The sequence below is a fragment of the Microtus pennsylvanicus genome, chromosome 3, assembly GCF_037038515.1.
Source record: "Microtus pennsylvanicus isolate mMicPen1 chromosome 3, mMicPen1.hap1, whole genome shotgun sequence".
In the NCBI taxonomy this organism is placed as follows: domain Eukaryota; kingdom Metazoa; phylum Chordata; class Mammalia; order Rodentia; family Cricetidae; genus Microtus; species Microtus pennsylvanicus.
The window spans coordinates 1,171,608-1,199,506 of NC_134581.1; the positions used below are offsets into that span (position 1 = coordinate 1,171,608).

At 48.2% G+C, this 27,899-nt stretch overlaps 1 protein-coding gene across 1 annotated transcript; it reads right to left on the reverse strand.

Annotated features, from left to right (window-relative positions):
- Positions 1–55: 55 nt before the first annotated feature.
- On the reverse strand, positions 56–27,897 carry Exosc7 (exosome component 7). Its single transcript, XM_075964042.1, has 8 exons — positions 27,755–27,897; positions 21,255–21,356; positions 20,917–21,011; positions 11,949–12,114; positions 9,805–9,875; positions 7,684–7,807; positions 6,213–6,368; positions 56–291 (listed from the first exon to the last, which is right to left on the reverse strand). The coding sequence occupies exons 1-8, from the start codon at positions 27,809–27,811 to the stop codon at positions 187–189; spliced, it is 876 nt and encodes a 291-aa protein (XP_075820157.1). The 5' UTR covers positions 27,812–27,897; the 3' UTR covers positions 56–186.
- Between the last annotated feature and the right edge of the window lie 2 nt (positions 27,898–27,899).

Below are 27,899 nucleotides of genomic sequence, written 5' to 3' on the forward strand. Positions count from 1 at the left end.
TCGGCAGCAGACTGCTAAGTCCCAGTATAAAGCTGGAGATGCTAGTAATACCAAATTAGACCAGAAAATAGACTTTATTTTTACATGTACAAATGTTGACTTAAATTTTAACAATTAAGAAAAATATATACAAACCAGTCTCAATGCAAAAGTGAAATAACCACAGTCCGCCGGAGTGGTGACAACTCATCCCAGGAACCCGACCTTCGGCCTCTTGGGCCCCAGGCTTTCTTCCTTGTGCAGAACGCTCTGCAAGGACATGTGCAGCACCTTGCCCACTCGCTTGCTGCTCTGCAGATGACAGGGATGGACAGAGAGTTGGAGAATATTATTCTAAGATGCGTTACATCTGTTTATGCTGTGGAACATTTAATGATGCAAAGATGTGTTGCATTCTTTTATAGTCCATTGTTTAGCTCTGTGAAGCTGTGTTGCTTTGCCTGTCTAAAACACCCGGTTAGTCTAACAAAGAGTTGAACAGTCAATAGCTAGGCAGGAGAGAGAAATAGGCAGGGCTGGCGGGCACAGAGAATAAATGAGAGAAGATCAGGGAGTGTGAAGAGAAGACACCAGGGGCCAGCCACCAAGTCACCCAGCTACACAACTACACAGCCACCCAGCTACACAGTCACCCAGCTACATAGCCACACAGCCACTCAGCTACACAGTCACCCAGCCACACAGCTACACAGCCACCCAGCTACACAGTCACCCAGCTACACAGCCACACAGCCACCCAGCTATACAGCTACACAGCCACCCAGCTACACAGCAAGAGTAAGCAGTAAAGAAAGGCATATAGAATAGAGAAAGGTAAAAGCCCAGAGGCAAAAGGTAGACAGAATAATTTAAGAAAAGTTGGCTAAAAACAAGCCAAGCTAAGGCCAGGCATTCATAAGTAAGAAGACGACTCCATGTATTCATTCGGGAGCTTGGTGATGGGCCCACCAAAACCAAAGAGTAAAACAAAACAAAGTCTGTAAGAGAGGTCCCCACTGGTGAGGCACGCACTGACCAGCAGCTCCCCTGCTTGCCAGCCTGCCCAACACACACACTTGTCTGCATCACTGACATTTTTGAGCAGCTTTTCATTTCCCCCACAAGTTAGGCACACATTCCACACACCCTAGCTCACCCGAGAACTTTCAATGAATACAAAATGAACCATAAGGGGCTGGAGAGATGGCTCAGAGGTTAAGAGCATTGCTCTTCCAAAGGTCCTGAATTCAATTCCCAGCAACCACATGGTGGCTCACTACCATCTGTAATGGGGTCTGGTGCCCTCTTCTGGCCTGCAGGCATACACACAGACAGAATATTGTATACATAATAAATAAATAAATAAATATTTTTTTTTTAAAAAAATGAACCATAAATCCCAATAGCATCATGGTTACATCTGGAGATCCTCTACACACACAAATAGAGCACCGAGGGCCAGAAAAGACTGCCAACTGTCAATGTTCCCGCTGCCACAATAAACAGCTACACTGCCAACCAAACCTGGCTGAGGCACACTGCCTTACAATAAGGCATAGAGATCACAAAGAACTCTCCTGCTGACGAAGGAGCAGAGACCAACCAGGCCATCTGAATAAGCCATTCCTAACTCATCTGGCACCAGACCCCCAGGCACAAGTGTGGTGATATCTTGCTTGTGCTTTAACAAATAAAGCTTGCCTGAAGATCAGAGTGTGGAGCTAGCCACATTAGTTAGCCATAAATGCCAGGCAGTGGTGGCACACACTTTTAACGCAGCAATCAGGAGACAGATCTCTATGAGTTCAAGGCCACCCTAGGCTACAGGAGATTAAGTCAGTCTAAAAAAGGATTAGCCAGGGGCTGGAGAGATGGCTCAGTGGTTAAGAGCATTGCCTGTTCTTCCAAAGGTCCTGGGTTCAATTCCCAGCAAACCACACAGTAGCTCACAACCATCTGTAATGAGGTCTGGTGCCCTCTTCTGGTCTTCAGGCATATATACAGACAGAATATTGTATATATAATAAATCAATAAATATTTTTTAAAACTAGGATTAGCCAATCAGTAGTGGCTCACACCTCAGCACTAGGGAGGTGGAGACAGGAACGAGTATGGCTGGGCGGAGAGAGGAGTAGGGCAGGAGGAGACAGGAGCTCAGGGAATTCAGTCTGAGAATTCATAGAGACAGGGTCACCCCTTCGGTCTGAGGATTCAGTACGGATAACAACTACTGGCTGGCTGCTCTATTTCTCTGATCTTTCAGCATCTACCCTGATATCTATGACTCCAGGATTTTATTATTAAGAACAATTAGAATTGGTGCTACACACAGGTGCTCAGGGGTTTGACGTGAGGTCAGACTACCTTCTAATTCAGTAATTAGCAGTCTCACAACAGGCAGCCAAAAATAAAAATAAAAAAAAAGACTAAATGAATACATATAGAATGTACCAAAGGTCCCCCAAACAAAATCTTTATTATCCTATCTTCAGGTTCATGAATCATTTTAAGACTTACAATGCACCAGCTGAGTGGTAGTGGCGCACACTCTTTTTTTGGGAGGGGGGGGTTGAGACAGGGTTTCTCTGTAGCTTTGGAGCCTCTCCTGACCCTAGCTCAGGTAGACCGTACTGGCCTTGAACTCACAAAGATCCGACTGCCTCTACCTCCCAAGTGCTGGGATTAAAGGCACAGCCACCACCGCCCAGCAGTGTACACTCTTGATTCCAGGTAGGCAGAGGTAGGTGGACCTCTGAGTTCCAGGCCAGCCAGGGTTACACAGAGAAATTTGTCTCCAAAAAACAACAAAGAATACTATGCACCACCCCAAATCTCCATGGCAAGCTCTGAATGCTCCCACAGCCTTTGCTGTGACTCTGCTACTATACTGGATCGCAGTGCCAAAGAGAGAGACACCAGGCCTATACCAGCCCCAGGCCGGTCACAACCCATCACAACCTTTCTGTCTATCCTGGCCCGCCGTGACTGTCATGCAGGTGAGTCTCCAGGTATGACTACTTACGAAAAGTTATTGGGGACTGGAGTTCAGATTCCCAGCACCCAGTAACCACTGGGCAGATGTGGTAGCACACCTGCGATCCCAGCTCACAGGAGCCGGCCGGACAGGGCATCCCTAGAACAGCTGGATGGGCAGATGTGGTAGCACACCTGTGATCCCAGCTCACAGGGACCTGGACAGGGATCCCTAGAACAGCTGGATGGGCAGATGTGGTAGCACACCTGCGATCCCAGCTCACAGGGAGCTGGACAGGGATCCCTAGAACAGCTGGATGGGCAGATGTGGTAGCACACCTGTGATCCCAGCTCACAGGAGCCGGCCAGACAGGGCATCCCTAGAACAGCTGGATGGGCAGATGTGGTAGCACACCTGTGATCCCAGCTCACAGGGACCTGGACAGGGATCCCTAGAACAGCTGGATGGGCAGATGTGGTAGCACACCTGTGATCCCAGCTCACAGGAGCCGGCCAGACAGGGCATCCCTAGAACAGCTGGATGGGCAGATGTGGTAGCACACCTGCGATCCCAGCTCACAGGAGCCGGCCAGACAGGGATCCCTAGAACAGCTGGATGGGCAGATGTGGTAGCACACCTGCGATCCCAGCTCACAGGAGCCGGACAGGGCATCCCTAGAACAGCTGGATGGGCAGATGTGGTAGCACACCTGTGATCCCAGCTCACAGGGACCTGGACAGGGATCCCTAGAACAGCTGGATGGGCAGATGTGGTAGCACATCTGCGATCCCAGCTCACAGGGAGCTGGACAGGGATCCCTAGAACAGCTGGATGGGCAGATGTGGTAGCACACCTGTGATCCCAGCTCACAGGAGCCGGCCAGACAGGGCATCCCTAGAACAGCTGGATGGGCAGATGTGGTAGCATACCTGCGATCCCAGCTCACAGGGACCTGGACAGGGATCCCTAGAACAGCTGGATGGGCAGATGTGGTAGCACACCTGCGATCCCAGCTCACAGGAGCCGGCCAGACAGGGATCCCTAGAACAGCTGGATGGGCAGATGTGGTAGCACACCTGCGATCCCAGCTCACAGGAGCCGGCCAGACAGGGATCCCTAGAACAGCTGGATGGCTAGACTGCTTGGACTGATGAGCTCTGGGCTGGAGTGAGAGATTCTGCCCCTATACATGCGGTGGAGAATGGCTGAGGACTCCTTTGTCAATCTCTGGTCGCCACGTGAATGCACACGTATGTGCACAAGCACCTCCCCACATGTGTGCCCACACAACATGCAAACACAAACTAGAAGGATATCCAATTCTATGAAACAGGAGGTCTGATTACTCATGCAAGTGAAGGTGGGAGAAAGATGAGGAGAGGTGGGGGCAAGGACAACAGGGGTGGAGAGCAGAGGCCTCAGTCTGCAGTGCTCCTCAGAGGTTCCCACTGAACCTCCGGGCAGTCAGAACAGTCACAGCCAATGGCTCCCTGAGCCAAGTTTGCAGGCCTCACTCCCAGTCAGGGAAACCTATGCTCAGCTCACTGATGGAGCTAACTTCCCAACCACCTTGAAGCCCTGGCCCTAAGCTCATGGCAAAGACAGGCTGACAGTCCTGGAGGCACAGCTACAGCACTCCAGAGAGATCTGCTTATCCTTTACATGCCTCAGGTTCTTCATCTCAAACTGTATGAACTGTGAGGGTAACAGATCGGGAAGAACACTAAGGACAGTCCTGGCATGCAGTGCACAATAAATCTTTGCTATTGTTTAAAACATCCAGACGAAGTGAGCCCTCTCTAAGGAAAGGTGTGAGCTCCTCTTGTCTAAAGGGGTCCTTTGGAGGGAGGGGGGTCCTAACAGCATGTAGAGAAACCCGAACCCAGGCTGCTGAGAAGAGCAGAGAACAGGTCAGGCGAGGACACACCAGCTCTCCCCTGGCCCTTCATATCCTCAGAGCAGCTCAGGCAGTCATCCTTCCCACCCTGGAGGAGACACCTGTTGCCCTGAGCTGGCACGCACAGCCTGGGGGACCCCTGGATGCAGAAGCCTGTGCAGGAAAGCTATGAGCTCTGAATGGAGCACAGCATAGAATGTCCCCCCACAGGAGGCCTTGTATAAAGAATAAACTATGATAAGTGAACGCAAGTGAGAGCAAGGCCTGAAGGGAAAGCCCCGGCACGCCCACACTGTCTCTGTGGGAGGAATATTCTCAGCTCTTTCACAAGGTGGATTTCCTCCTTGTACTGGTGTTTGTTTACGCTAACTGTAAACGTCACATCATGTTTTGTTTGCTTTAATATCAAAAGACAAGTGCTCTGTGTATATTACTCTTGAGCCCAAATGCCTGGAGTCCTGGCATGCAGGTCGTTAGAAAATCCTTTGCTCCTCAGAGACAGCCTTGCTGGCCAAGGGACGGGTTACACCTGGGACAAGGCACACTGCCCGATATGTCCTTTCATGTGGAGGCCAGAGGTCAGCATCACTCTTCCCCTTAGTTTCTGAGACAGGGCCTCTCACTGAAGGTGAAGCTCACCTAACTGGTTAGAGGAGCTGGCCAATGAGCCCCCAGATCTACCTGTCTCTGCCTCCCAGTACTAGGATTACAGGCACGCACCGCTCTGCCCAGCTGATGAGGGTGCTGGGGATCTGAACTCAGGTCCTCATCTTGTGAGGCAACCGCTCCACTCATTGAGCCATCTTCTCACCCATCCCCAGAGCGTCGCACCTGACGCTTGCTAGCTTTCCCCAACACCTCCAGGCTGTGGAGAACCTGAGAGAGGTCACTCCTTAGTGCTGTTCTCATCTACACTCTTTTTGGAAGGGACAGGAATTCAGTTCCTCATCTTGTGATAATTATGTTGATTCTTTTTTTTTTTTTTTTGGTTTTTCGAGACAGGGTTTCTCTGTGGCTTTGGAGCCTGTCCTGGAACTAGCTCTTCTAGACCTGGCTGGCCTCGAACTCACAGAGATCCGCCCGCCTCTGCCTCCCGAGTGCTGGGATTAAAGGCGTGCGCCACCACCGCCCGGCAATTATGTTGATTCTTTACATGGTCAAAGTCAATATTCTCAGACCAAAATGCAGCCACTGGGGATTAGAGGAGAGACTTGCTGAAGATAAAACAGTTGCTGGCAGGGCCCTCTGCTCTCCCAGGTCCAGGCTGGGGTCCTGGGTGTGAATGAGGAAGACACATAGAAAATGAAGAGTGGGAAGCAGCGAGCTCCCCTAGCCAGGCTTGCCCAGCACCATGGCCTTACCTCCATCATTTCAAAGATGCTCTCAGGATCCAGGCTTCCCTTGCCCACTTTCCTCATGCATGTCACGACTCCCTTGCTGGTCACTGACACTAGCAAGCTGGCCAAGGAGCAGGCTTCCTCTTGAAGTGTGGCATCTACCACATGCCGACAGCCAATCTGCAAGATCAGGGCTTCTTAGAACACACGTAAGCACCAGGTGGTGGTGGCGCACGCCTTTAGTCCCAGCACTCGGGAGGCAGAGGCAGGCAGATCTCTGTGAGTTCGAGACCAGCCTAGTCTACAAGAGCTAGCTCCAGGACAGGTTCCAAAGGTACAGAGAAACCCTGTCTCAAAAAATCAAAACCAAAAAAAACGGACAAAACAAACAAACAAAACCAAAACACATGTGAATGCTACATCAGAGATCCCAGAGTCCCCTGACACAAAGTCTACAAAGACTGAACATGCATGGCTCATTCCAGATCTTACTTTAAATTCTGCCCATCTGAAAATTGCTGGAACATTGTTAACTGTTAATGTGGTCCATTTTGTAAATAATATAATAAAAAGACAAAATGGAAACAAGGGAGGTGGGAACACAGTCATCAGGACAGAGCCCACGAGGCTTTCCAACAGGGGACAGAGGTGAGAGATGCGTATATGAGGCCATGTTACATCTTGTTCACTCCAACAGTGAATCCAGAGAGCCACGCGAAGGGACGGGCAAAATGAGGCCACCCTCCAGAGCTAGGTTCAGTCCCAACACCCTGTGAACATTTCTTTACAGTCCCAGTTCTCAAAGGACTTTCAGTGGAATCAAATGACTGAAACTTGGCTTTTGCTTTGTTTTGTTTTGGAACAAGGTCTTGCTGTGCAGCTCTGACCAGGTACTTGTTATATAGGCTAGGGTGGTCTCAAGCTGGTAGTAGTCCTCTGGTCCCCACCTACTGAGTCCCGGAATTAATAAACTTGAGCCACCACACCCGGCTCAGTTTCGTTTTTACATAACGAGTCTCTTGTGGAATCAGTCACAAGCCCAGCCAACACAGGCCTGAGGCTATGGTAGATGTCAGGCTCTGCAAACCTCAGGGCTCTGTGGGAACCATACCTGACATGTGACACCTAGGGCTGGCCCTAAGCCCCCAGTTCCTGTATATGGACATCGGGGTGCACAGAGGATACTGTTTGAGAATCTACAGCATTCAGCTGCCTTGGACTCGGGCAGAGGAGTTAGGGAAAATGAGTTAGCAGTGAGATTCCGTGCAGGGTCTGCAGAGGGAGCGTGGCAACCCCACTGATGATGAAGCAGCCTTCTCTGGGGACTCCTCAGATGATGCTTCTAATGGAACGGAATTATGAGACCTGGGTTAAACCTACATCTATATGGTCTGTACAACTACAACCTCAGCCTGTGAAGGCATCTCAACAGGCCAGGGTTGGAGGAGGCCCACCACCCTACAGAAGGCAAAAATGCTAAGAGATAAGCTCACACCTTGCACAGGGTGACGATACAGGGGACATTATCTACACTCAGTCGCATGCAGTCATAAGGATCGTCAGACAGTTCGATGTCCTTTGCCCCCTCTTCATCCTCCAGAACGCGAACCCTTGGTATCCTGGAAACAGAGGCACAATTAAAATGTTCATCTACTGGAAGGAGGAAGCATAACCTCTTTTGAGAACAGGAGTTGAAATTCCCATCTTACAAGCAGGAGTTTCACTAACCCCATCTTGTTTTCATCCTTACCACCTGTCAAAGGATAAGGTAGAGCTTCCATGTCAGGGGCCCGGAGTACTAAGTAATATCCTATCTGACCTGGACAGTAAGCGTTTGAAACGGGATTGCTATGTCAAAAAAGAAGCCTGCACACATGTGCGCACGCACACACTGGGGGGATGGGGAGGGGGAGGAAAGAAGGGAAAGGAGGGAGGGAAAGGGGAGAGGTATATGGAAAGACAACACAGTGGGGCAAAGGGTTGGGGAAGACAGCTGAGTGGCAAATGCTCTTTCTGAGGGCTCCATGTACAAAGGCCTTTCCATCCTCTAAGGGCATCATGGCATCACTGCTCTTTGTTGCTTGGGGGTGAGACCGACAGCCGTTCAGTATCTGGATAACTAGGCTTCACAAGCTGGCATCAATTTTCCTAGGACGCCCTCAGAGCAAACAGCTTCCCCAATGCCATGCCTAGCACCCACGGGAACTGGCTAGTCAAGCAGACTCATCCCACTTTAAGCTGCTTCTGATGACAAGCCCCTTGCTCCTTCCCTTTTTTGACAAAGCCCAGGCGCTGGCTGCTGCTGGTGGGATCTAGCACACAGTCTCATCAGGGTGGAGGGCACTACAGCTCCCGATCTTATCAGAACTCCACCTTGCAAGCTCTTCTGTAAGTCTGTTTTTACTTGTCCTGGAGTCGACACTTACAACAGAAAGGGTATAAAATCTGTGTTACACTGTCCATAACATGGGCACTGAAAACTAAAAACAGTGACCATTTGAGGTCTTCCCAGACATACCAGACACAAGAGCCAAAATCAAACTAGAACAACCATCTAACGGGATGTGAAAGCTGCACTTACTGAGTGCTTTTCCTTGTTAACAAGCCTCTGAAGATGCTGCTGTGTGTATTTTAATCTTAATGAGTGCTTTTCCTTGTTAACAAGCCTCTGAAGATGCTGCTGTGTGTGTTTTAATCTCCATGTTATAAGACTCAGGTTGTTCAACTTTCACCATTAAAAACCATGTTCCAGAATAAATATATTTGCTCACTCAAAGTTTTCTCTTTCTAGCGGCTTGTGCAGATGGTGTGCACAGTTTACACATGTGCAGAGGTCAGAGGACTTCAGGTATCTTCCTTGATCTCACCTTATTTTCCTGACAGCATCTCCCATCAGAACCCTAAGCTTGCTGACTCCGCTAGCCAGGCTGGCTGGGACTGCTATGGATCCTCTCATCTCTGCCTTCCCAGCACAGGATTACAGGTGTGTGCCCTGGGAATTGAACTAAGGTTCCTCAGCCCTTTACCAACTCAGCTACTCCGACAGCCTCAATCACTTTACCCAGGATACCTCAGGAAATGAACCCCATCCACCCACCCACATTTCCTCAGCTGCCAGACTCTCTTTAGACATAATAAAGAAATGTCAACACAAATCTTAGCTCCGTGTGTGTGTGTGTGTGTGTGTGTGTTCACAGTCTTATCTATGAAGGTAACCACGGGGGGGGGGGGGGGGAACCATTGTCCGTAACACAAACCAAGTTGCTCCCCTCCTAGAACATCCATACACACCCGAGGAACGTGTGAGCACCTGCTCTGTGCTAGGTGCTATGGGCAGAAGGGGAACATGAGAAACTGAAAGGCAACTCTGAGGGCCCATCCTGTAACAGGCAGAGGACCTGAAGCCAGTGTATGCGTCTCTGTTTTCCTCATACTGTACATGGTACATGCTTACCAATGGAATCAATAAAAAAATAAAAAATAAATAAACAAAAATATTCATATCTTACTTAGTTTTAGCTTACAAAATCTCTTTCCTGGAGCTTAACATTTTAGACAGTACGATTCCTTGTAAGTTCTCTGCAGGCCCACGGGACTGATCTTTAGGGAGACTCACCTTGTATTGAAGAGAGCAGCCTTCACAGCAATGGAAATGGCATCAAACAAATTCCCACCACATTCCAGCAGCTGAGAGGCACAGAAAGGAAAGAAAAAGTCAGCATTAATTATCATGAAGCATTAACCCAGCTAAGAAACAGATTCCTAGGTCATGCTGAAGGCATATTAAAAAAAAAAAAAAGATATGAACCCAGGTGTGACGGTTCGTATCTATAATCTCAGGAGGCAGTGGCAAGGGGATCTCTGTGAGTTTGAGGCCAGCCTGGTTTACAAAGTGAGTCCCAGGATAGCCAGGACTACATAATGAGACTCTGTCTCAAAACAAACAAAACAAAAAACAAACCATCACAACAAAACCCATAAATTAATCAATTAACTAAAATAAGAAGGTGGGCTACTCTCCGTGGCTAGCCCAAACAATGAGGAGAGTGAATGCCCCCTAACTACGGTGCTGCTAGTCCACAGCTGCAGTTACACAGACACACATGCAAGGTCTAATGTTCTCACAAGCAGGAGGGTCAGCACCTCAGCAGTGGCTGACTTGATTTCGCCCCAGACGACTCCCAGCTGCACCGCCTGCCTCACTTCGACCTTCACTATCCAATGATTGACAAAGGATACTGCATGTACGGGGCAGGGACTCCTCCAGCATGTGAGTAACGAGACACATGCCCACTGCTCAGACCTGTACCACTCCATGTTATACAGGATTATGAGCGCCCGGGTAGACTCTCGCAGGTGAGAGCAGAGCACACCTCACAGGGAAGCAGCAAATCCGCCCTCCCAAGAGGCCTCTGTCGAGGTTCTGAGAAAAAAGCCGACAGCCAGACTCCTCACGGAGATGGAGAAGTCACAGATCTCTTTCTGGTTTTGACGGGCGTGATATTTATGTATTTGTGCAATATCATCCCTCCCGAGAAAAAACCTTTAACAACATCCAGCTGTACAGAAATGCCCATTGCTGGCCACACACTTAAGACCCAGATGAAAATAAAATTCTGGAATTAAAAATTGGATCCCATTCGACGGGCGGTGGTGGCGCACGCCTTTAATCCCAGCACTCGGGAGGCAGAGGCAGGCGGATCTCTATGAGTTCGAGGCCAGCCTGGTCTACAAGAGCTAGTTCCAGGACAGGAACCAAAAGCTATGGAGAAACCCTGTCTTGAAAAATAAAAAAAAAAAAAAAAGGATCCCTTTCTCAGGTTTTTGAGCAAAACACACAGCATACATTCCCAAGGGTCAGCTCCTGCCCGTAAGCCCTGGGTGAGTTCTAACAGACTACACTGAAGGGGAACCCACAGTTCTTCCTGACAATACAGCACAGCAGCTTCTAATCCCCAACAAGTCTTGTTATTACTATTCATGGAACCTAAAAGTACAGAGCAGCAGTGATTTCAGGTGATTATCTATGTCCTAGTCAGAGAAACAGGAACAGGGTATTCAAATCCTATTGTATGTTCCAGCCTCCCTTGGAAAAAACCTTCTTTCTAGGTGAAGCCTCGATCCTGGCTCAGTCCTCCCAGGGAGGCCAAGCACAGGCACTAACACTGGCTGAGTTCTTTTCTCCTTCTTCTTTTGGTTTTGTTTTTTCAAGGCAGGGTTTCTCTGTGTAGCCCTGGCTGTCCTGAAATTCACTCTGTAGACCAGGTTATCCTGGAACTCAGAGACCACCTGCCTCTGTCTCGCGAGTGCTGGGGTTAAAGGTGTGGCCGCCACTGCCTGGCAAGGTCTTTACTTCTGTAGGTCTCTTTTTTCCACTATCAGAGACAACAGTCTGGTTTCTTTCTTCTTTAGGTCTCTAGTGTCTTCTCAGAGGTTAACTTACCATTCCACACAAAGTGCCAACTTGCTAAACTCTGACATGTCTGGTGCCTTCCAGAAGATCCTTGTTTTCAATTACCTGATAACTCCTATGAGTAATCTTAGGTATAACTCTGCTATGACTACAATGTTATTATAGAATGGTGTTATGTGTACCACTTACTAATGCTCTGTATTTATCTTGTAAATAGAAGATTATGGGAGACTACCTCTTCCCAAATAATCCTACGGTGGAGGCTGAAAACACTTCCCCACGAGGAGGAAAGAAGCCAGCAGGTCCTCAACAAGGGTGGTGCCGGGCGGGGATAGCAGGTGACTCACCAGCACATCCACGTAGAGGACCCAGCAGTGCTCCTGAGGACTGATGCAGAGGGACCTCAGGTCTATGCTACTCTTGTTGTTGAATATCCGGTACAGGGTGTTAGCGATCTCGGTGCCAAGGTCATCACCTCCTCGCCCTTCAAATTCTGGGGTAGCATTGGCTGAACTACACAAGACAGCAACAGAAAAGCTGTGTGAGTCTCTACCAACAAAAGGAACTTGTTCTCCATGGAAGGTTGGAGAGCCGGCACAAAGAATACCACCAGGGGGGGAAAGGCAGAGAGCTGTCCTGTCCTGCATAAGGCAAAAGGGAAAAAAGAAGTCACCGAGATGAGAGAAGGTATTAGCTACTTGGGCCTACAGGTACGTGCAGTGACCTAGCCCAGTACTGGGCCCTGTACCCGTCAGTGGGTGACAGGCTTTCAGGCAGAGGCCTTCTTCAGCCAAGGAGGAAGAGACTGGGGTAATGTGAACCTCAGCTGGTAATGAACTCTTATCTTCAGAGTAAAATGAACACTTATCTCAGGCTGGCCTGTGGAGCTGGGAAGTCTCACGACTGTGACGTGTGGCTCAGAGTGGTCTCTCACCCTCCATACCCTGGCTTTCAGGGTAGCATCAGTGTCAAACCGTTTGGTACGTCTTAGAAGGGACATATGACAGCAGGACAGAGAAGGAAGAGGAACAAAAGCAGAACACAATTGACCTGTTAGGTATCTGTATTTGACGTCATCTGGTATTTTTTAAGAGGGAAAACACTCCTTTTTGGACTCTTGATACTTACTACGCCCAGTGACCTCAACAAGAGTTCACATGCACCACTTGGGCACGACTCAAAGGCATTATAGGACTTTCTGAGAGTCTTGTACCGACACAAAGCAGCCTATTAAGTCTGTGAGGTAAGTAAACATTACTCACCATGCAATAGGAAAGGTAAGGGGCAGCTGCTTCAGCGCAGACTTGACAAAGTCAACTGCAGAAGTTTCCTGACTCCTGGAAATCAGCTGGAAGGGATCAGCTCATGCTAGCACAGGACACTGGAGACTGGGAAAGTTGGGTGGGGGTGGTAGTGGGATATATGTGGATAAATATCTCTTATTCCTGGAGGGCCGAGAAGTTTCAGACCCCAGGAAAGTAGCTATCAAAGCAGCAAGAGGAAAGCGGGTCTCTGGGAAAGCAACACCAGCATGGTGGCCCAATCTGGGCCCACGCACCTACTTAATGATGAAAGGAATCTTGCTTAGTGATATAGTCTAAAAGAGAATCCCAGAACTTGGTTACCTGCTCTTTCCTTTACTATTAGCAAGCAGTAGCCAAATTTAAAAACATGGAGAAGTTTCACTGCTGCCATGATGGAGGAGTTACTTTCATTGGTTAATAAAGAAACTGCCTTGGCCCATTTGATAGGCCAGCCCTTAGGTGGGTGGAGTGGACAGAACAGAATGCTGGGAGGAAGTGAGGCAATCGCCATGCCTCTCCTCTCTGGGGCAGCCACAATGAAACTCCAGCCCAAGATGGACATACACTAGAATCTTCCAGATAAGCCACCACCTCGTGGTGCTACACAGATTATTAGATATGGGTTAAAACAAGAGATGAGAGTTAGCCAGTAAGAGACTAGAGCTAATGGGTCAAGCAGTGTTTAAATGAATACAATTTGTGTGTTGTTATTTCTGGGCTAAGCTAGCCGAGCGGGAGCTGGGTGGGACGAAAAGCAGGCCTGCCCGCAGCTCCTTCTACACTGCTATAACAACGTAGTGATTTCCAAAGCTTCTTGTCAACCTCAGCTACAGCAGTGAAAAATAGTTCTGTTGAGGAGAAACAGCCAAGACAAGGACGGCACCTTTACACAGCCAGCAGCATCCATCCGGTTTCTAATCTCAACACCAAGCAGTCAATATCAAATCCCATGTTCCCTATGTGCATAAACCAATCAGAGATGCTTGTCCTCAGGGCTTGTTTGCCGAATGCAGCAGGCACATGTCCAACTTCCCAGCCCCTGGGTAAAGCAGTAATCTACAGCCCCGGGAGCCGTTCACAGCTCCCCCAGTTCAACTGCCTATACTCATCTGCCCACAAAGCCAGGCCCCACTGTTTCTTTAGGACTAAGCTAACTTAAAGAAAACTTTACCCATTTTAAGCAACCTTTTATTTTCGAACATTTCATTCTTTTAGCATAGTTCACAATCAGGTAGAGAGGAAGATTAGAGATTCTGCAACCATGGTCCAGTACTGTCTGCATGGCCCCTAGCTGTAGGGTGATAACAGGAAGTGAGAGACAGAGAGAGAGAGAGAGAGAGAGAGAGAGAGAGAGAGAGAGGGAGGGAGGGAGGGAGGGAGGGAGGGAGGGAGGGAGGGAGGGAGGGAGGGAGGGAGGGAGGGAGGGAGGGAGGAGAGTTAAGTGTTCAGCATGGGAAACACAGCACATGCTTTGGGTAGCACAGAAAAGCCAGGGAGGGACTGGAGATGGTTCAATGGTTAAGAGCAGTGGCCACTCTTCTAGAAGACTCAGGTTTAGCCAGGCATGGTGACACATGCATTTAATCCTGGCACTTGGAAGGCAGAGGCAGGCAAATCTCCAAGTTCAAGGCTAACCTGGTCTATGTTTCTACAAACTGAGAATTTTAGGACACCCGAGACTATAGAGAGAAACCCTATCTCCGAAAACAAACAAACAACAAAAAACCAACAGAAGGTTCTTTTCCTAGCACACACATAGCTGCTTACAAAAACCTGTAACTCCGGTCTCAGGGGATCTGACAACCTCTTCTGGTCTCCATGGAAGATGCATACTCATAAAATAAAAATGAAGGGGGTGGAGGCAGACTACATTCTGGCAATGAAGGACAGGCAGAGCAGAGATGAAGGTTCTATCCATCACTGGGGCTCCTAACACACAAGAGACCCTCTGCAACAGTTGAGCTGAGAGAAAAGGGCGACAGAGACCATCTCCAGTGACTAAAAACCAAATGCCTCACAGGTACTAGCTAGGGAACAACGGCACACACCCAAACAAAGGGCCCACACAATATGAGCAACACATTCCACAAGAGAGACACTGGCATTTCCCAGGCCTGACTAAAGGCATGTTAATTCTCTGGTAGTGGAGTAAGGTGGTACACACCTTTAATACCAGCACTCAAGAAGGTAGAGGCAAGTGATTGTGAATTTGAGGCCAGCCTGGTTTCCAGTGGTTTCCAGACCAACCAGGGCCACACAGTAAGTAAGACCTTGTCTTTTCTTCTTCTTTTTTCCTGGTTTTCGAGACTGGCTGTTCTTGAACTCAGAGGTCTGCCTGCCTCTGCCTCTCAAGTGCTGGATGAAAGGTGTGCCCCACCACTTCCTGGCAAGACCTTATCTTTTAAAAAAAAAATCCTCTGGAAAAATAAAGCAGCACCACATAAAAGAAACTAGAACCTCTCAGGTGTCTGTGACCTAGGGCCCAGGAGGCATTTCTCATCTTACAGGGAGGCAAACACAAACAACTTCCCACGTGGTTACCATGTGCCATGCGCCACTCTGAGCACTTCAGCTGTACCAGGCCATTTCATCCTCACAGCAATCATAGGCAGGGCCAACTATCTGATCTTTTTTTTTTTTTAATTGTGGTACTGGGAAATAAGACTGGGGTTTCACAAACGCCAGGCAAGCTCTTTACCACTGAGCTACACCCTTAACCTCTGACACAGTTTAGATTACGAGCGTCAGACAGGTTGCATAACTTGCTGGAGGTCACACAGAGCCGAAAGAGCTCAGGGCCTAACTCCGCAGGCACTGTAGGCCTTACCTTGATGTGTCACTGTGGCTCAGCTGCCAGTGTGATCTAAGACTGGCTTTGCCTGGGGCTTATATTTTGCCTCTGATAACGAATGGGTGTTCTAGTCATGGGACCTATTATTAGACCACAGATACAGTCAAAGAAAGCTAGTCTAATGAAAACCTCTGTTAAATTAAGACAGACAGAGAGAGTGAGTGAGAGAAAGAGAGAGAGAGAGAATACATACATACAAAGGCTGGTCATGCCAGGCCTCTGCTTACATGTACATCACAGTAGATCATAAAATCAAACCCTCCATAAAGCATGCACCAGTCCCTCTCCCAGAGCAGCTGGAAGAACATGGGTCCTCCCAGCTCTCCACCCTCTGACTCATCCCCTCCACTCGGTTCCTGCTGCCTGCACATCTATTGCTTAACTGGAGTAGGGTGAGAGCGAAGCTAGGTCTACTTGCAGTGAGACTCCTGACTCTGGGCCCACACCGCTCCCTTGTCACTAACATAGCCTGAAAATCTATGCAGCCTATGGACAGGACAGGCTACTGGGAGAGAGGCTGACCCTGGCTGACTCCTGTGTGTGCGCACACTCATTTCTGAGACTGCAGAACCTCCCGTATACATGGGGTGGCAAGAACAGCAGCACATTCTCAAGGTTGCCTTAAAATCTGTTTCTGCTGATGATGCCATCAGCCCCAGAGACCAAGAACAGCCAACTCAATGGCGTTCTAAGCCAATTCTCTGCTTTGTCACCACCCCCAGCCCTTAGCCAAGAATGGGGCTCCCCTGACAGGCAAAGAACAGATACACAGTTCTACACACCAGGTTTCCAAGACTGGTTCTGTGCTTGGGAAAAATACACACGGTCATACCAAAACTCAGTTACGATCCCAAAGGGAAATAACAGACACTTGGCATGCTGAACCCAAGCATGACAAACATTCTCCTGGATTCCTCAAACAAAACCCAAGCCTTTCCCAGGTCCAAAAGCTCAGATCAAAGTCAGCTGAGCAGTGTGTCTCAATGGGCTGCCACCTAGTGGCAGCTCAGACTGACATGCAGCCTACTGAATTCTTTCATCCTGGAAACCAACTTTTCTTTTCTTTTTTTTTTTTTTGGGGGGTTTTTTTCAAGACAGGGTTTCTCTGTGGTTTTGAAGCCTGTCCTGGAACTAGCTCTTGTAGACCAGGCTGGTCTCGAACTCACAGAGATCCGCCTGCCTCTGCCTCCCAAGTGCTAGGATTAAAGGCGTGCGCCACCACCACCCGGCAAACCAACTTTTCTTAAAGTTTAAGAGTTCTCACTTGAAATGGACCTTTCTCAGTTACTACAAACAAGGCAAAGGCCCACGAAAAGGTTGGAGGTCTATTTTGTTTCCAGATTAGTGTCAGAGCAGCCTGGCATTGCTGCAGTCGGGTTGGGTCAGGGTAGCTGGTGCCTTTCCAGTGAGCTGAGACGGACCACAGTCTTTCACCATGGCAGGAAGGAGCATTACCTACCCGGGTCCATACTATCATCCCAAAGAGATAAACCTGGAGAGAGTGAAGCAGAAAAGCAATTTGCTTTGAGACCAGGACAACTGAGAACTAAAACAATAAAAACCTGGAAGCTGCTGATAAGGAATTAAATCAAGCTGGGCCCAGAGTAGCAGGAGGGACTCCATGCCAACACCAATTATAACTCTTTCCTCCCCGTGGGGAGCAACTGCTACAGGCCGCAGACAGGAGCTCTCCAGCGAGCTCTTCAGTGTGAGGAATACATACTGCTGGGCACGTCCACAGGCACCCGAGAGCCGTTTCTGTTTTCTAGACAGCAAGAAAGGGACTGGCCTCCAGAGTCTCACGTGAGTTCTAGAACAGATGGCAGCCGCAGGGCCTGGCAGACTCCACTTCTGCATCAAATGGTTTTGTGACTCTTAAGGAGCCCAGCACTGATAAGGGGAAACAAGGAACGAATTTACTTGTGTTACTGACCCTTCTCTGTTTCTGTCTTGTCTCCTCTGAGAATTTTTTTTATTTATTTATCTATTTTGAGTGACTAGGGAAGGAACCTAGTACCTCCCATATAGGCAAGAGTTCTGTTACTTACTGACCTACAAACCTCTGCTCCTCACTGTAGAGTCTAGGCAGGCCCTCTACCACTGAGCTATGCCCCCAACCCTCTTTTTACTTTATTTTTATTGATAGTAGAGTTGGAAGTTTTATTAAAGATATTTCAATATAGGCTTAATCATGGGGATTAGGAGAAAAAGACTAAGAGGAAAGGAAGGCACACCCAAGAGCACGGGTGTGACTGCCTCCGGGGCCAACCACGCTAGTGGAGCCATGTAAATAAGCTAGGATCCACTACCGTCCTGACAGGCTTCACAACTCCCTGGGAAGTGGAGCTCCGAGTGAGGTCCTCAGAGACTCAGAAAGGAGGAAAATAGACCAGCAGGCAGCCTTCACAGCCAGCCAGTGAGGCTGCTTCATAAACTAAATCCTGAGAGGAAGCAGCTCAAACATGGGAGTCACCCTGCTTTGACACCTAGGATAAGGAAGGGGCCAGCACAGTGGCTAAGCGGAGCCCCTTCCTCATATTCAGACACACAGCACACAGTGAGACGAGTTCTCTGAATTCTGGCCAGAGGGATTCCACTTTGCAGCAAGCCATGGTATTTTTGCACGTCATACTTTGGGGAGAACACTGTGATTCCCATGCTAGACAGTGTTTCCTGAGACCAGCAGAATCTCTGCTAAGAGCAAGGATGGTGCACACACAGACATAACTATTTCATTCTGTATCTAGGCTGTGTGAATCCACGGTCACCTCAACGTCAGGCATCTCTCTGGACCCAGGCTTGATTCGGTGTTGTCACAGACTTCAGTAGAGATAAGACAGGATCTAGGCAAGAACAGGGCTAGTGACTCGGGGAAAATGCAGTCATCCACATCCTTCCACTCCCGAGGCAAGCACCACTAACTCACTTTACTAGGATGAACATGCACAAGCCGTTCTCTGGGCTGTCGCTGTGCATCCCAGGGGTGACGAGGAACAGATCAGCTTACATCTCCTGGAAAAAGCCACAAACCGAGAATCCAGTGAAACCCTTCCTTTGCTGCACCCCAGCATGGGAGTACAGCACTCCTTATGATGCAGCTAGCATGTCGCCCAGGACGAGGAGGGCAGAAAACACGGGAGGAAAGGAAAGCAATTACAGCTCCTGTCTGTAAATAATGGGATTTGCAGATGAGGCCGGGAAGCCATTCTGCTTCCTGCAGCAGCAAAGCAGGTGATGGCACCACCGTCCACCTCACTGCAGGATGAGTCAGCCCCACGATAACCGACTGGAGACGGCTGGAGCTGGGGGTGGAGGAAGAGCTGAAGAAAACTGGCCAGAAAGAGGAACGGACAGTATTCCTCCCAAGCTCAACATCCTTAAACTGGCCTCTATTGTAGGAGCAGAAAGAGCAAGAAACAGAGTCACATTTCTGGCCACCTGACCCTGGGCAGGCACCTCCTCTCTAAACACATCATTTGTCTTTTTCTCACAGGGGTCCAGCGAGGACCAATTTTTGTGTTTGGAAATGAAGATAGGAAAATTAACTACCATACCAAGATGGGCCCACCTATGTGGCCACTATGCCTAGACTTTGCTAATTGGTTCCATGCTTTCCTTCTAGGAGTGTGAGCCTATGTGACTGCACCTACTAAAAATCATAGGTGAAAAATCTGAGTGGGAGAAATGTCCTAAGTCAGTTGCTGCATCTGCAAAGCTAGGACAAATTCCAGCCATGCTCACAACTATATGCTAAGTCCTATGGTCCCTCTAATCAGCCTCCACATGTGGAGGAGGTCTTAGGACCACAGGATATACACACACTGAGACCTAGCAGAAGCCAAGAGGTGATCGTAAGAATGCTGCTCCAGAGGCAGTAGAAACGGGGAGAATGGAGCCTAAATACGCAATAGCTAACTTTATTCAGAACATGAGAAAATTTCTACCCTGAGGGTTAAGAAGGCCACACGAGTAAAGCTCTTGGGAGTTCAAGCTGTGTATAATCACAAGGACAAGTTGCACATGGCAAAAACACATTTTTCCATAAAGTCATATAAACAAATAACAGTCAGTGGCAGTGAATAATCTGAAGTGAACTCACTCCCGCCCGCTACACCTGGGAGGCACTGACACACATTTCAAGAACAATTTTGTGTTTTTGAAGAAACTGAGGTCATAAGACTCTTGTCTAGTTTTCTTAGAGTTTTCTCACAGGACTTCATTCTTGGGCTGTGTTCCGACAAAGGCCTGCTTTGGTCAACACTAGTTCCTAGAACCAAAGCAGGGCCATACAATAGAAAGTCCTAGTCCTTGGGGCTACAGAGTTGGCCCAGTGGTTAAGAGCACTTGTTGCTGTTGCAGGACCCAAGTTCGAGTCCCAGCATCTACAACCGTTTGTAACGTTGGCTCCAGGGGTCTACTGTTCTCTTCTGGTCTCCAATGGCACCAGGCATCCAAGTGGTGCTTAGATACATACATGTGGGCAAACCACCCATACACATAAAACAAAATAAAAAATTCCCAAGTCCCAATTCTGGAAAAGGAAAAGAAATAAGGTTTCTGAATCTCACGAGTGTTGGTCACCGCCTAGGAGCTGCTCTGTTTTCACTTATCACCACGTGTAGGCCTCGCCCTTTTAGAGGAAGAGATTCAGGTATAGACTGAGGTCACACATTCTGGCCCAGGGCTGGACGCAGATACCATAGAGCCCTGGTGTTTCCCAGCACACTTGCTGCCGATACTATGGCCACTTTCCCAGCTCGCCAGGCTGTTTGACTGGTCCCAGACCCACCTGCCAAGCAAAACAAGTGTTCTTTGCAGAGTAAGAGCAGGAAGAGACGCAGGGTATTGTGGATCAGATGATCCATATTTACCTTTGCTTGGTGCTTTCCAAAGCACCTTATCATTTACAACTTCACTTAACCCTCAGCAAGAGCCAGGGGATTAGAACAAGGTCAGGTACTTCTACTGCCTGACACTTTACAAGTGAGTAAATCCTTCCTAGGTAAATGAATGGCTGAACAAACCTGACCGTCACGCCCTGAATCTTCATCTTTCAATCTTTGCTTTTCCAATGGGAGGCAGAGGTTGAACCCAATGCCTCCCACGTGCTATGCATCCCCCGCACTCCTCGTCCTCTCAAACCACCTGCACGGTACTGACCAGTCAACAAAGAACTCCAGGTAGCCTTCATTTGGCTTCTCCAGCTTCGGTGTCCCCATTTCTGCTTTCACTCCCACCAAGATGTCTGTATGACCCTGTAGACACATACAAGAGTCCTTGCTCAGAAACGACCACACTCTTCTTCCAGACAAGCACGGTGTTGTGGCTTGGGCTACGGGAGTCTGAGATGAGGGGTGCTTTGGATCTGGAGAGATGTGTTCTCCCAGTATGGCTTAAGGACTGGGTCTCCCCAGCACCAATGTCAGCAGGGCCTGTAACCAACCCTTAAGGCTTACCCACCTCCCCACCTGGGTATGAACAATGCCCACAGCACTTACCAGCTTGACTCTGGCAGACCCACTGGTGTTGGACACCACATCCGTCTCCACCTCCACACATCGGTAGTCCTCACAGCCACGGCCGTCCACCCGAAGGTCTTCCTAAGGGAACAGCAGCTTTCGGTTGTGATCCCATCTCAGACAGACTAGACTCCCTCCTCCCCTAGAGAAATACAGTCAATTGTCACCCCAAATTCTGCCCTCACTAACAATACTACCAGGTTAATATAAGAAAGACTCAAGTGACTTATCCTTCACTTAATTTTGACAAAGCAATGGTTTCATGTCAGATGTGTCTGACCACAAAGGCCTGCCACATTGGATGTACACAACACATGCATAAAAGCAAGCAAAATGGACAAAACAACAAAAAGTCACCCCACCCCTCTCCAAATCCTCAAGGCTATTCACCCCAAATTCAGTTTACAAGACCTGTTATGCACACCCTGAATACTTAACTTTCTAAACCAGGGTCAACACACTAATGCAGGTGAGCTTGTTTCTGTGATTAGGTCACAACACAGCCCGTTCCCACCGGCACTCTGAATGCTCTCCCAGCATTAGCTGAGGGGAACTCCCACTCGGTCCTCTATAGTAGCGCTCCATTAACCCTGCAGCACGAGACGGCACCAGAGTGGCTATGTGCTGCCTGTCCCTCTGTCCAATTATTTGTTTCCCATTGTCTACAACAGCACAACTCATAGATGTCCATTTCATGTCGGATTCTAATCTAATGTTTCTCACTCAATGCATGTTGGTCCCTTTAGGCTGGCTCTGTGCTCTCAACTCTTCCATGTTTCTGACAACACAACATGTTGTGGCAATTGGTTAGCTTCCCCTTCCCCTTCCCCTTCCCCAAGGAGCCCTGGATCCTCTTACTGGCATAAAGAACTCAAACAGCGGGATCTGGGTGCTAAGCTCGCTGTTTCTAAACCTTCATCGCAAACAGAACTGGAAAACACACACACACAAACACACACACACACACACACTAATTAACACATCGTCATTTAGTTCAAGAAGCTAGGAGTTCAAATCAATAGCTCACTTCCACCTAATGTTCATAGTTCATTCCAGACTTCATTTTTCTTCTTAGTAAGTCTCTTCTGAGTTCCACTACGAAATCCCTAGAGGTGGAGGTAGAGAGCAACCTGGCTGTCATTATCTACCCCCAACCTCCATATATTCTCTCAGTATATACATGCTAACCATTCTCCCCATAGGAATCAACTTTGCAGTAGAGTACAGTTAGATACCATGTTTCTTTTGCTCTTACCTGTCTATGTCTATTGTTAGTTTTCATTTGTAACTCACACTCATTTGTCACTATTTATATTTCAGTTTGGGTTCACTGAAGGCTGGCTTCTCTTAATTACTTATTTACTCGTGTGTGTGTGTGTGTGTGTGTGTGTGTGTGTGTGTATGGAATACCAGTGTAACATCCTTTGTTTTATCTGTACTATGTCCACCACATATACCTCTTCTCACCTTTCCCATCCACCCTTGGTCTCTCATTTAGATCTGGTTTATCTTGTTTCTCTCTCTCTCTTTCTCCCTCCCTTCCTCCCTCCCTCCTTTCTTCTTTCTTTTTTCGAGACAGGGTTTCTTAGTAGCTATGGAGCCAGTCCTGAAACTTGCTCTGTAGAGCAGGCTGGTCTTGAACTCACAGAGATCCTCCTGCCTCTGCCTCCTGAGTGCTGAGATTAAAGGTGTGTGCCACCACTGCCCGGCGTTATCTTGTGTTTTATCTATTCAAATGAGCAGATAAATATTTTTTAACTGCTTTCTTTTAAAATTAAGCATTATTACAAAAAGCATACTTGTGTAAGTCTGGAATTTGGACCCCGCTATAGAAACAACTTGGCTTTCTTGTGATAATGATCTACTTTTGGGCAATAATTCCCTTTTCATATATGAAGGGTAGTATATCATTTTACATGTTATTTTTTTAAAAAAATTTATTGTTACTTTACGTGTATGAGTGTTTTACCTGTGTACCACATGCAAGCCTGGTGCCCAGGGATGTTAGAAGGCAGCAGTGAATTCTGGGAAGTAGTTAAATACGGTTGTAAGCAGCTGTGTGAGCTCTCTCCAAGAGTTGCAAGTACTCTTAACCTCTGAGTCATCTTTCTAGTCCTTTAATGTTCTTTTTATACTTCTCTTTTTTCAAATACACATTGCATACAATAAAATGCCCCAAACCATCTCATCGAGATCGTCCTCATTTTTCATAAATACCCTTGAAAGTATTTTTTATTCTGAATTTTTAAAAATTAGGTTCATTCACTTTATATCTGAGTCTTTTGCCTGCATGTATGTCAATATGTGAGCCATGTGTGTGCTTGGTGCCAGAGGAGGTCAGAAGAGGGCATCAGATCCTGGAGTTAGAGTGCTGGGTGGCTGTGAACTGCCATGTAGGTGCTGGGAAGAGAACGCTGCAAGAGAAACAGGTGATCTTAATCACTGAGACATTCCTCTAGCCCACTTTAAAAAAAAAGAAAAGAAAAGAAAAATAGTTAACAAGGGGCTGGAGAGATGGCCTGGTGATTAAGAGCACATACTGCCTCTCTAGACTGAGTAGGGTTCCCAGGACCCACATCGGGTGGCTCACAGGGAATCCAACAGTTCTGGCTTCTGCTGGCACCTGCACTCACTTGTGTATATAACCACACATATAATTAAAAATAACAATAAACTTCACCAGGTCCTCAAAGGGTTGATTCTCTCAAAAATAGAGGGGAAAACAAAGAAAGACTATTGCTCTTAAATATATGATTATCAATTCTTATCTTTAAACTGTCAGGCTAACTGCCTATGTATCTGACTTTATTTTGAGAGGTTAAACAAACAGAAAAAAACAAAACATTGCTGCATGCTCCCACCCACAATACTACACTGACCATCTGTCATATCTGCTTCAGCGTGTTAACCCTCTCGGCAACTTCTGAGAGGAATTAAACACCTAAATCACGTGAAGTCTACGCGCAGCCACCTGCTCAACTCACTCTTTCACTGGAAGAGATCCTCTTGCATCGGGAGACGTGTTTGGAGAGCAGCAGAATTTAATGTCTAGCTCAATGAGCTACTCTTTACTGCCATATCTACTAACTTAGTGTCTTAAATCCCCCAGCCAGTGAGCAGCACCCACCACTCTGCGCAGCCTGTACCTTCTCAAAGGGTCTCTCCACCTAACAGTCAGCACAGACAACCTTCAGAGACGAGGTGGCCAGCTCTCTGAGGTGCCCTGATCAGGATGGGGCTGACTCTGAATGCAGCAGGCCATGCCATCAACCGCAGGGTTTCAAGGGCTGCCTTTAAAATGTCATCTTGTGACTTGATTCCACGTGGGGCGGCGTGGTCATCAGAAAACGGGACCTCATCGGACCGTGCCTCTCCATCCTCTAATAACCCTCAGCCTTCTAGGGAAGGCCAAGTGGACGAGTGAGCTGAATGAAAACTTGCATGTTTTCCTTTCATGTTTAATGGACGTTCCAGTCTCTCCAAAGTAACGCAAGATGAAAACAGAAAGAGAAAACAACCTGTCCATGCATCACTGAACTAAGAGCACTTTTAAAAAAATGACTTTTCCTTATAAAATTCTGAGGGAAGTGTCTGGATCTGCCTGGCTTGGTTCAGCACCTGAAGCCTTACCATGCATTTTATTTATTTATTTGCAGTCTGAGAAGCAAAGGGATCAATCTATATACTGAATACTTAAGACAAGTCACCCAAGACTGAAGGCTCCAGTCAACAGGGAAGGAAACAGCTTCTGGGCATCATGATGGCATGGACCCTGCCCTTCTCAGCAGGGACTGAAGCACCTTAGACTGGGGGTTTTTGGCTGCTGGGCTAGCTCCTGGAGACTTGCATAGCTATTACATTTGTCATTTTAACAACTCTGCTACCTGGATGTGGTACAAGGCAATTGGTGTTACTACTTCAACATAATCAGGATGACTGCATACTCAAAGGCGACCCCTTCATCTTATTTTGACATGTCCAGTACCTCATCAATTCTTAACGGAGAACTGAGATTTAAGTGTCTTCTTAGTAGAAAATATCCTCATCTGGCCCGGCTTTGCGGGACCAGGCCCAAGAAATGCCAAGTAAAACTAGACAGCAACTGTTACTTCACTCTCCGATTCTCCTGAGCAGCTCTGCATCCCTTTGAAAGATGTGGCCCGATAAGGTCACGGGCTTTCTGTGCCACGGGTTTGTGAATAGAAAGGGCAAAGGGCTAAACAGGAAATGTGCTAGGGACTGGTTTCAGTTCCGAATGGTCAGACTGAGTAGCTACTTCTTATCCTTGGAAGACCAGACTCAGACATAAGCTAAAAGGTAAAGCCATAGAAAAGGAGCAGAAATACAGAAAACATCAGCCAAGCTGTCCTCCTCCAATAGCCAAGAACAAAGCAGTGAAACAGCTCAGACAGAGCCCCAAGAGGAAAGTCTTTGAAAGCCCAATCAACAGTCACGACCTAGTTTGGCTATGAGGTTACAGTTAAACCACTCAGTGGGACAGACAACGAATATCCCACAGGGCTTAGAGCTCTGGAGTGGCCACCTGAGTTACAGGGCCAGCCGTGGTAGGTGTGTAATCCAAAGCATGCCACACAGAGGGTAACGAACCACGAGCAGCACAGACCAATTCTTTCAGTGGAACTGGATCTCTAGAGTTGTCAGGCTAGCCCAACATGGTGGCACACACCTTTAGTCCCAGCACTTAGGAGGCAGAGGCAGGTGGATCTCTATAAGTTCCAGGAGAGCCAAGGGTACATAGTGATACCCTGCCTCAAAAAAAGTAAAGAGTTGTTAGGCCATAATGTGATACAGGGAATGGAGAAGCCACGTGAAATTAAAGGTACAGGGATGGGGGGCGGCAGATTTCACCAAGATGGAAGGGAAGCTGGGCATAAGTGGCTGCTGAGAAGGATACAGCTTGGAAAAGAAAAGCAGATGAATCACCAGGGCCAATCACTGCTTGTTATGGTTATTATCAAAGAGGGTGTTCTGCAGCTGAATGGAAGCTTTCCAACTCTTACAAGGAGCCTTTTTCTTCAGGTCATTTAACAGTTCCTGTCAATTTGAAGGATTTAAATCCCAGCAGCTTTTAGCGCAGTCACCATGAAGACTAATGACGTGGCATGAATGTTTAGGACAAAGCCACATTTCTAACAGAAACAAACAAACAAACAAAAACAAACCTGAAAGGGAAGCACCATTTCTCCCCAGGGCTGACCACCTTATTTTTACATCCCCCTCACAACACCATTCTGCATATACCCTGCTGTTCCTAATCTTGAACCGAAAAGCTAATGAGTGGTGGGCTTGGATTTTATTAATCAGGTTTAATATGCAACCTATTGACTAAATATTGGCATTTCTACCCTATAAGGAGCACAGAAGAGAACAGAACGTCATAGGATTTTTAAAAAGACCATGGCCGTCACTTGTATTACGGAGTTTAAATGGCGACACGTTGCTTTAATCTGCCGGCTACATCGCAAGATCAACTGCAGGGAGGAGGTTTGCATGATACCAGAGAGATGGTTGTCAGGTTAACCCTCTTCACCTCTTCCTCTTGAATGTCCAAAAGCAAGACTGGGTACACATCATGTATTCATTATAGCTTCCCAGGAATCTAAGCCAAAACGACTACACCACTGTCTACCAGTCTCAGCCAGGTGGTGATGGGGCATGCCTTCTGTCAAGGCAGAAGGGCGACGTGAGTCCCACAACAGCCTGGAATACAAAGACGCGCCCCCCATTTTGCTCCCCCCAAAAAAAACGAGAAAAGAAGGGCTGGGAATGGGGCTCGGTGTAGAACGCCTGCATAGCACGTACAAGACCATGACGATAAACCCCCAGCACCGCCAAAAGAAGAACAAATCACTTCTCCACTCTTCCCTACTTGTCAGCAATACACTCGGGTCAGTGCGACTTTTCTTGAGACTGGGTCTTGATAGCTCAGCTGGCCTTAAATTCCTGATTCTCTTGTCTCCACTTCCCAAGTGCTGGGATTACAGGAGCCAGCCACCAAAACCTTCTGCATGCTAGGACAAGCTCTCCACTACTGAGCTCCGGTCCCTTCCCCACCCCCTCACCCCCCGCCACTCCCTTTTGGGAGTGGGGGAGTGGGAGGGTTGCTGTTAGTTTATGTTTTGAAGGCCTTTCCCCTCGGATGCGTGGCCTCCATCTCTCTCGGTGCGAAGCCTGAAGATGTCCGTCCACGGGCCGGGATTCCGGTTACTGGATCTCAGGCGCAGGCCCTTCAGGGCGTGGAGGCCATAAGGACATTCCTCCATTGAGCAGCAGCCTCAAGAGAGGCCTACCGCTCCCTGAAAAGCTAGGAATGAATTTCCATCCTGTGGAAATTGAGGCATGCGGGATGCACTCTCGCCGCGGACCGCAGAGGCCTCAGTGCGTCGGTCTCTGCCACGCAGCCACCCCGCACCTCCTCCCTGAGCGCTACGGCCTGCACCCGCGGCCGCTACCGCTACCTGCACTCCATGAACGATGTAGACCTTCTCAGCCTCGCTCAGCGACACCGACGCCATGCCGCTCCGCTCACCGTGCGCGCTGGCGCGTCATCAGCCTGCGCCCTTCCCCACGGTGCCCGCGCGTCATCAGCCCGCGCGGCGGCCG

What these genes read in the sequence shown, in the direction of transcription:
- Exosc7 (XM_075964042.1), bottom strand. Translation starts at nt 27,811, where the DNA reads ATGGCGTCGGTGTCGCTGAGCGAGGCTGAGAAGGTCTACATCGTTCAT. An exon ending in GCTGCTCTCTTCAATACAAG is followed by an intron (nt 7,808 to 9,804) that starts GTGAGTCTCCCT and finishes CTCTGTTTCCAG; the next exon opens with GATACCAAGGGTTCGCGTTC. An exon ending in GCATCTTTGAAATGATGGAG is followed by an intron (nt 292 to 6,212) that starts GTAAGGCCATGG and finishes TGTCATCTGCAG; the next exon opens with AGCAGCAAGCGAGTGGGCAA.